This window comes from Saccostrea cucullata, unplaced genomic scaffold (assembly GCF_032062105.1).
Source record: "Saccostrea cucullata isolate Sc308-1 unplaced genomic scaffold, CSIRO_AGI_Scuc_v1 ctg1405, whole genome shotgun sequence".
Lineage (NCBI taxonomy): Eukaryota > Metazoa > Mollusca > Bivalvia > Ostreida > Ostreidae > Saccostrea > Saccostrea cuccullata.
The window spans coordinates 110,728-120,000 of record NW_026928513.1 but is presented as its reverse complement, the minus strand read 5'-3'; the positions used below and the strand labels follow the sequence as shown (position 1 = coordinate 120,000).

General features: G+C 34.3%; 1 protein-coding gene across 1 annotated transcript in view; it reads left to right on the top strand.

Annotated features, from left to right (window-relative positions):
* LOC134277821 (mitogen-activated protein kinase kinase kinase 15-like) overlaps positions 1 to 9,273 on the top strand; it is a 41,182-nt gene that overhangs the window by 5,770 nt on the left and 26,139 nt on the right. Inside the window, exons 4-18 of the mRNA XM_062760127.1 lie at positions 121 to 296; positions 488 to 563; positions 850 to 942; positions 1,581 to 1,859; positions 2,001 to 2,311; positions 2,399 to 2,522; positions 3,673 to 3,708; positions 4,014 to 4,135; positions 4,359 to 4,471; positions 4,779 to 4,938; positions 5,363 to 5,444; positions 5,589 to 5,666; positions 5,851 to 6,011; positions 7,644 to 7,739; positions 8,805 to 8,892. Coding sequence (XP_062616111.1) covers positions 121 to 296; positions 488 to 563; positions 850 to 942; positions 1,581 to 1,859; positions 2,001 to 2,311; positions 2,399 to 2,522; positions 3,673 to 3,708; positions 4,014 to 4,135; positions 4,359 to 4,471; positions 4,779 to 4,938; positions 5,363 to 5,444; positions 5,589 to 5,666; positions 5,851 to 6,011; positions 7,644 to 7,739; positions 8,805 to 8,892 — 1,995 coding nt within the window. The remainder of the gene's footprint in view (positions 1 to 120; positions 297 to 487; positions 564 to 849; positions 943 to 1,580; positions 1,860 to 2,000; positions 2,312 to 2,398; positions 2,523 to 3,672; positions 3,709 to 4,013; positions 4,136 to 4,358; positions 4,472 to 4,778; positions 4,939 to 5,362; positions 5,445 to 5,588; positions 5,667 to 5,850; positions 6,012 to 7,643; positions 7,740 to 8,804; positions 8,893 to 9,273) is intronic.

Sequence of the window (9,273 nt, the reverse complement as noted above, 5' to 3'; positions counted from 1 at the left end):
TACATCATTACAGGCATATGCATTAAATGATGACAGTTTAGGAGGGGAAATAATTCATGAGAAATGATATTATACAGTTTATTGTAGAGCATTATTTATTGATCTTTGTGCTATTTTTAGCTTTCCTGTGGTAACAACGTGCTGTTTTTCCCGTACTTGGTGGACAGTAATAAGACCTGCGTTGTCGTGGAGAACTCAACCTTACCTCAGAACTGCTGTGTTCACCCGGAGAAAGGACAGCAGTCGTTATTTGTACAACTCAAAAAGAAGCTCAGCGAAATGGAGAAAGAAAACACGTAATTAGAAAATTAACATACCATTACTCCGTCAAATTGTTAGCATATAAATTGATATATTGTTATATGTTGCCATATAAATTGATTTAATGTCAGGTAATGTGGAATTTGATTATTTTATACTGTTATTTGCTCTTGATGAAACCTTTATTTACAAGTGATGTATTTCCTATATCCTTGTTTCTGTGTAGGGTGCACATCAAAGAGAGATTCCTGAACGATTTACGGAAAGCGCGCGACCAGTATAAAGGGGAGGAGCTAGCCAAGGTAAAAGATTGTAACCATGGCAACACCAAACACTGATTTAGTCAGAATCATATTGCTGTGTTACTTCACTTTACTTTTTGCATTACATGCTGTTTTGTTTTATTTATTACATGTTGTTGGATCACTTATCTTATGACAATACATGTTGTTTATCAATGCAGATTCAGTTTATTTTATTACATGTTGTTGATTTGCTTTATTTATTACAGTACATGTTGTTGATTTACTTTATCTATTACAGTATATGTTGTGTATACCTTTAATGTTGATTTCATGGATTTTTCAGGTTCTGGATGCTATGAAGACACGTCTAGATGATCCCCAGCTATTATGTGTAGAGGTCGTCATGAATATGCTAATTTCTTTGAGAGAGACACAGGTGATTAAACTAATTAAAGCTATTATGTGTATAGGTCATCATGAATATGCTAATTTTTTTGAGAGAGACACAGGTCAGTAAACTCGTAATTTATACTTATTGGTAGTTCTATATGCAGGGGTTAACATGAATATGCATATATTTCTGTTTAAGAGAGCCCTAGATTTGTAATAAATATTTATAGATAGATTTTTATATTGTTGAGGTCATCATAAATATGTTATTTTGCTTTGAGGGATATTCATAATGAATATATAATTTATATAAAGATATTTTTATAAGTATGTTTACCATTTTGTGTTCTGAAATCTAGCAGAGTTTTACCTGCCTTTATTTTGTTATATATCTCTCGTTTGTTACAGAACTATGATGCTATGTCTCGTTTGTTACAGAACTATGATGCTATATCTCATTTGTTACAGAACTATGACGCTATATCTCATTTGTTACAGAACTATGACGCAATGTCTTGTTTGTTACAGAACTATGACGCTATATCTCATTTGTTACAGAACTATGATGCTACATGTATGTCTCGTTTGTTACAGAACTATAACGCAATGTCTTGTTTGTTACAGAACTATGACGCTATATCTCGTTTGTTACAGAACTATGACGCTATATCTCGTTTGTTACAGAACTATGACGCTATGTCTCGTTTGTTACAGAACTATGACGCTATGTCTCATTTGTTACAGAACTATGACGCTATGTCTCATTTGTTACAGAACTATGACGCTATGTCTCGTTTGTTACAGAACTATGACGCTATGTCTCATTTGTTACAGAACTATGACGCTATGTGTCGTTTGTTACAAAACTATAGCGCTATGTCTCGTTTGTTACAGAACTATGACACTATGTCTCATTTGTTACAGAACTATGACGCTATATCTCATTTGTTACAGAACTATGACGCAATGTCTTGTTTGTTACAGAACTAGGATGCTATATCTCATTTGTTACAGAACTATGACGCTATGTCTCGTTTGTTACAGAACTATGACCCTATATGTCGTTTGTTACAAAACTATGATGCTATGTCTCATTTGTTACAGAACTATGACACTATGTCTCATTTATTACAGAACTATGACGCTATGTCTCATTTGTTACAGAAATGTGACGCTATGTGTCGTTTGTTACAGAACTATAACGCTATGTCTGGTTTGTTACAGAACTGTGACGCTATGTCTCATTTGTTACAGAACTGTGACGCTATGTCTCATTTGTTACAGAAATGTGACGCTGTGTCTCATTTGTTACAGAAATGTGACGCTATGTGTCGTTTGTTACAGAACTATGACGCTATGTCTCGTTTGTTACAGAACTATGACGCTATGTCTCATTTGTTACAGAAAAACGCTATGTCTATTTGTTACAGAATAATCATAACAGAACTATGACGCTGTGTATATTTGTTATAGAAATGTGACGCTTGTGTAATTTGTTACAGAACTCAAAATGTCTGTTTGTTACAGAAATGTGACGCTATGTCTCATTTGTTACAGAACTATGACGCTATGTCTCATTTGTTACAGAACTATGACGCTGTGTCTCATTTGTTACAGAACTATGATGTTTGTTTGTTTCTTTAACTTGTTTTATCTCATTTGTTACAGAATATTTGCTACATGTATTTTTTTGTTACAGAACTATAACGCAATGTCTTGTTTGTTAAAAAAATATCTCGACAGAACTATGACGCTATATTTATATATACAGAACTATGACCTATGTCTCGTTTGTAAAATAGTTAATCTTGTTACAGAACTATGACGCTATGTTATTTGTTACAGTATAGCCGAATATTCAGAACTATGCCGATATGCTCCATTTCAAGTCCAACATGCTATGATTTGTTACAGAACTATGATGTGTCGTGTTACAAAACTATAGCGTATGCAAATTTGTTACAGAACTATGACACTATGTCTCATTTGTTACTTTACTATGACGATATCTCAAAAATAAAATGTTAAACTTACTATATCTAATTTAATGTGATAACATTTTTTGTAATAAAGGACTTATAAAAATTGTTTTTTTAAATAGTTATTCCAACTGTTACAGAACATGTTTACATTCCTTTATTACAGATATGCGCTATGTCTCATTTGTTACAGAACTATGACGCTATGTCTCTTTTGTTACAGAACTATGACGCTATGTTATTTGTTACAGAATAAATGTCTACGTTATTTAAAAAAGATATGAATCGTTTTGTTTTATTTTTGTTTCTTTAATATAGTTATGTATTTGTTACAGTTTGTGACAATGTCTCATTTGTTACAGAACTATGTGTGTCTCATTTGTTACAGAACTATAACGATGCATTTTTAAGAACTGTGACGCTATGCAAATTATGTTACACAACTATGAACGTGTCTCATTTGTTAAAAATCTAACTTTGTCGAAAAAATTGCAAACAATTATCATAATTATCGAGTACATCACTGTTAAAAGTAATTTAAACCCTATGACGCTATGGTGAATATAATTAACTGTATCAAAACATATAGGACAATTCTGTGTGCCAATTATGCTCTCACAGGTTTGACAATCCTTCATTAATTTATGTTCATTTTATACTTCCATTTATTTTTTTCAATGTTGTCAAAGTTACAGTGTAAACAAAAGCTTCATAGGGAAGTTAGAGGTGTGAAAAGGTAAAATTTATTTCAAGAATAATCATAAAGATGTGCTGAGCTAAATATATTTGTAATTCAGATAGAAATCAAAATTCAGAATATTTTCATCCTAGAGGTAAGGTCAAAGGTGAAATTATTAATGTCAATATATAAGAAATTGTTTTGTTCTTTTCTTATATTTTATCCATTAAATATTTTCATTATATTCGTTTAACCGCTATCTTGATTAAAAAAAAGCCACTTGATGAATTTATTTACATTGTATTTATGTTTGAACAGATCCTGTTCTATTTTAGTCATTTTTATAATCAGTACATTAAGTGGACAGACAGTTCCAGTCCTTATGAATATGGATGTGTACAATACATAGATGTAGTTGTTATTTAATCTTTCTATAAATACTGTTCTGTTTATGTGCAGGCCATTCGACAGACTGACAATCCTAGCCCTGATATGCTGTGTTTGTGTGGGCGGATCTATAAGGATATGTATGTAGACTCGGAATTCACTGACCGCTCTATGCTGGACAATGCCATTGAGTGGTGAGTCAAGTCAAATAGGGTTCAAAGTTCAAATGTCAGCCTCTTCTGAACCTGACAATTCATTCTAAACTACCCTGTTTCATAAATTTATTTGGACAAAGGAAACTGCTTTGATTTTTTCAAAAAAAATTCTTTAAGTGTCTAAATCTTTCTGTGAAACCTTTATACTTATCCAAAACAATTTTTTTGTTTTTCTGTTCAGTTAGAATTTCCTCTGTTACAGGTACAGGAAGGGGTTTGATCGACAGCCTAACGAGTATGCTGGGATAAATCTGGCTACTCTGTTAGTCATCTCAGGGAAGGATTTCGCCTCTTGTTCAGAGCTTCAAAGAATAGGTACATTATTATTGTATAAAATTCCTAGAGAGAAAAATAATATTAAAATAATTATTATTGCATGAATATTAGTAGTGAGTGTTAGCTCAGACACATCATAGATTACAGCTGTGAGATTTTCTATAAAATGTAACATGAAGAAAAAATTGTCAGGTCTCATGGTTAAATTCTGTTGATCAGGGTTTATTTAATCTGATAATTCTGAAGGTTATTGAGATACAGTATGTTAGGGTGTATGTTTGATGTATTAAGGGTTAAGTACATTGCAGATGAGCCGTTTAACATTGAATGAATTTAATTTTATCAGGTCTGGTGTTAAATAATCTGATTGGCAAGAAAGGCAGCCTGACGTCGCTACAAGATTACTGGGATGTTGCTACATTCTTCGAGATCTCGGTCCTCGCGCAGGATTATGGGAAGGCTGTACAGGCTGCAGAATGTATGTTTCGACTCGAGCCGCCAAACTGGTAAGTGGAAACGCAGGGAAATCTTATACAAACTCAAAACTAATACATACCTATCCCAAATCAAAGTGAAAACTGGTACCCATCCCAACAAAGTCAAAACTGATACCTATTCGTGAAGGAACTCCAATCTGGTACCCATCCCAAGCCAAAGTCAAAACTAGTACCCATCCCAAAACAAACTCAAAACAGATCCCATCCCAAAACAAACTCAAAACTGGTACCCATCCTAACCTAAAGTCAAAACTGGTATGGTATTCATCCATAAAAGAAGACCCCTGTCTCAAAATACTGGTGTTTTCCTCTCTATCTCTCTCTCTCTCTCTAATCACTATTCAGAGGAAATCCAAAAGTACTACTATTGACACTCTAATAGTACAATCAAAGTATTCAATATCAAGTTACAAGGATTACTCATTTATTACAGGTATCTGAAGTCTACTGTTGGTAATATTTCTTTAATTATGAGATTTAAGAAGAAGACGCCAAGTTACTCCAAAGAACTCCAGGTAATGTGACATTATACACTGTAGTAAAGTAACAGGGCAAATATTGAAGCATAACATGCCATAGTGGTGTATTGGTCGTGATGAATTTGTGTTAGAGGATTTAATGTACAGTGATTATTCCTGAAGTATCTCTTTATTTTTTAGTTGTTTAATTTTTGGATGGAGTTTTTCGCTGAGGCGTGTAAGACCGATCCTAAAGAGTTAACCAGCTCCTCATTTCCTGTAAGTACCTAATCACCATGGTAATGGATATTCAGATTACTAACAATATACAATATTATACAATTATGGACTCTTTTGATGTTGAATATGGTTTGTTATTCACCAGAAAAACATTAGTATTGACCGAGGCGTTAATTCAGGAGCCCAATAAAGTGTTAGTGCCAAGCTACGTATATAATTACAGGTGTTAATACAGGAGCCCAATAAGGTGTTAATGCCCAGCTATGTCCAGGTGAACTGGGACGAGGACACTAAGGAGGTCAGACTGTGGCACGTGTACCCCGAGTCAGAATCGTCTAAAGATCATGAGTGGACCTTCCCTGCCATAACTATAAAGGGAGTCAGGTATCTACTCCGTTATTGGATTTAATTCCTTTATTGGATTTAATCAGGTATTACGTAAGATCACAAGTGGACCTTCCCTGCCCAGGGTTCTCCTCAAGGGGTTTTACCATGGAGGTGCGCCATGGTTAAATTTGTGTGCGCCATGGTTAAATTTGCTGCGCCATGGTTAAAATCCGCGCCCGCCATGGTTAAATTTTAGAATTTCAGAGATGACACCTGCAATATACTATCTGAGTAGTTAATTGTGTTTATACAACGTGGTGTGAAGCCCCCCAAGCGCACGGGGACAGGTAATAGTGCTAATTAACCACGGTCGATAGCTGCGAATGTGCCGTGAAGCGTCCTGAATTAAGATCGGTCGATAGCTGTCTGGTGAGTAGTTATCTACTATATAAACTACTGTTAACTGGGCTCTGTATTTTGTATTACACGTTATTTTGTTGAATTCTAACTGTGTTCAGTTCACTACATAATAATTAAAAGATTTACAAGAATTCACAGACATAGTAACGATGTCTCGTAAGTAATTCATGTTAAGGGCAGTCGAAACTAAATAGTTTTTTTTTAACGTCGGCAATCTTGATGATAGAGTTACTTCCCGTTGTTATGAGACGTCGCGTGGTGCTATTTTTAGCACTGGGGCATGTGGAGAAGTTAACAAAACTTGGTGAAAAACGCATTATCTAGAAAAATAGAAAAAAAGGACACTTATCCAATTGTTCCTTTGTGTGTTTACTTTAAAAAATACTAACCATTCATCAGTTTTAGTCATATTTAAACAAAACATTTCATACAACAGGCTACAACAATTCTTACAATTATTAATTTCTGAATGATATTGCCCTGGTTAATGTATCAACAATTTTTTTTTATTTCTTCGGAAGATTACTACAGTTTTGGGCAAATTCTGGTACATTTGTGAGGTAAAATACAGGATAAATCCTTTTCAATTTTAATTCTTATTTTTTTTTTAACTTTAAACAGAGTTAGTTATTCCATTGTTTTGTGTTGCAATAGTAAAGTTTACAAATTGTAAAACCAGTCATTGATTAATGAAGATTAGGAAGTCCAACGCGCATTCGTGTTTTCGGTCTCATTTTGTCTTCACGCAGCTTCCTCCATGGTTAAATTTTCAAATGTGGAGAACCCTGCCTGCCATGTCTATAAAGGGATTTAGGTACTACTCCTTAATTGGATTTAATTCCGTTATTGGATTTAATCAGGTATTACATAAGATCACGAGTGGACCTTCCCTGCCATGTCTATAAAGGGATTTTATATTTAGGTAGCTACTCCTTAATTGGATTTAATTCCGTTATTGGATTTAATCAGGTATTATGTAAGATCACAAGTGGACTATGTCTATCAAGATAGCTAAGTAGCTATTCCTTTATAAGATATTTGGTCAGGAAATAAATGAAATTTTTTAGTTTTGTTTTAATTTGCATGTACATTTAATTTGATACAAATGAAAGAAAAGTAATTCTGTTAAGCTGGTAACATAATGCAGATCACCTTCTCTCTGAATCTGAGATGTGGTACAGCTAGAGTCGACATAAACTTTTGGTTTTGTATACTTTGTTTGATTTATTATTGAGTTGAATTTGATCCCAAGGTTTGATTTGGTTACAGTTTGTACAGAAGAGACTGCCGGGCTGTGTTTCTCTATGTCCAGGAAAATTCGGACGATTTTCACATTTTCTTCTCATCAGAGCTGCAGAGAAGAGAGTAAGTCCATGTACATGTATAAATGTGGTTATACAGTTATTGCATTTCTAACAGATACTATTGTACAGTAACAGTAATATCACTTTTAACCTGTACATGTCTCACACATTCTTATATTAAGTACAGTCGCACCTGCTGTTACGGCCACCCTGAATCAGCGGCCACTCCCCATGAGCGGCCAGTTTCAATCCCGCCCGTTCAATTTTTCACTATATTTTAACTCATTTAAGCGGCCACCTGTCTAACGCGGCCAGTGGCCAGTGTTTTTAGGTCCCGTGCGCTCAACATGTGTTTTCAGCGGCCATTTTGTCCGTTTTGTCACATGACTTCCGTCTGACACGTGACCTCGTATCCTCATACGAAGCCAAACACGAACAGCTGATAATGAGTTAATGACCAATAATTGCAGGTGTAATTTGAATTCTGTCAGGATTTAATGATTTAATTAATATGATTAAATGATTTATTGTTAACAGATGTTTTTTGGTGTTCTTAATATACGAAAGTAAGTTGTTGAATAATTTCATGAACTCAATTACAATTAATTTTGCCTGAGGTTATCAAGTCATAGCGGACAGTCTTTTATGTTATATAAATAAATATATATCTAGAAAAACTAAAAAGCTTTACAATGCATCCGGGAAACGCTAATAAGTTGTTAGAACATTTCATGATTTTCTTGTGGCTGCAAAATTAAATTACCAACACACAAAAAAAAACAATAACAGATTTCTCACAGAAATTCATGTAAAATAAAATGTAAGAAAATGGATTTAATTTGACTTAAAATTTCCCAAGTTTTTTAAATGTGTTGAAATTGGATTTGGATACATGTGAAAATAAATACACAACTGTGATCGCAATTTTTTTTTTATTCATTGGTTTGAAACCTGGAATAAGTGGCCACCTGTCTTATGTGGCCAATTTGTCATTCTCCCACGAGTGGCCTCTTAAAACAGGTTTGACTGTATACTCTGTGTGTTATAACTCATGTTTTAGATTGTATAGTTATTACTTATTTTCCAGGTTCTGTGACAAACTCTTTGTGTTATTGCTATCTTTCAGGTTCTACAACATGGTGTCCAACATGATAAAGGATCAGGCCGACAGTCAAGTCTTCTCCGAGTCTCTGGACGAGTACGACTCAATAGAGGTGAGGACAGCTGTACTTATAAACTGACTCCTCTAAGTACACATGTGCTGAATAAGTATGACTCAATAGAGGTAAGTACAACTGTCCTTAAAAAATGACTTCTCTAAGTGCACATGTACTGAATGAGTATGACTCAGTAGAGGTAAGTACAGCTGTACTTATAAACTGACTCCTCTAAGTGCACATGTACTGAATGAGTATGACTCAGTAGAGGTAAGAACAACTGTCCTTATAAACTGACTTCTCTAAGTGCACATGTACTGAATGAGTATGACTCAGTAGAGGTAAGTACTACTGTACTTATAAACAAGAGTTCTTAGTGCGTGTGAACTGAATGAGTATGACTCAATAGAAGTTAAAACAGCTGTACTTAAAAACAGG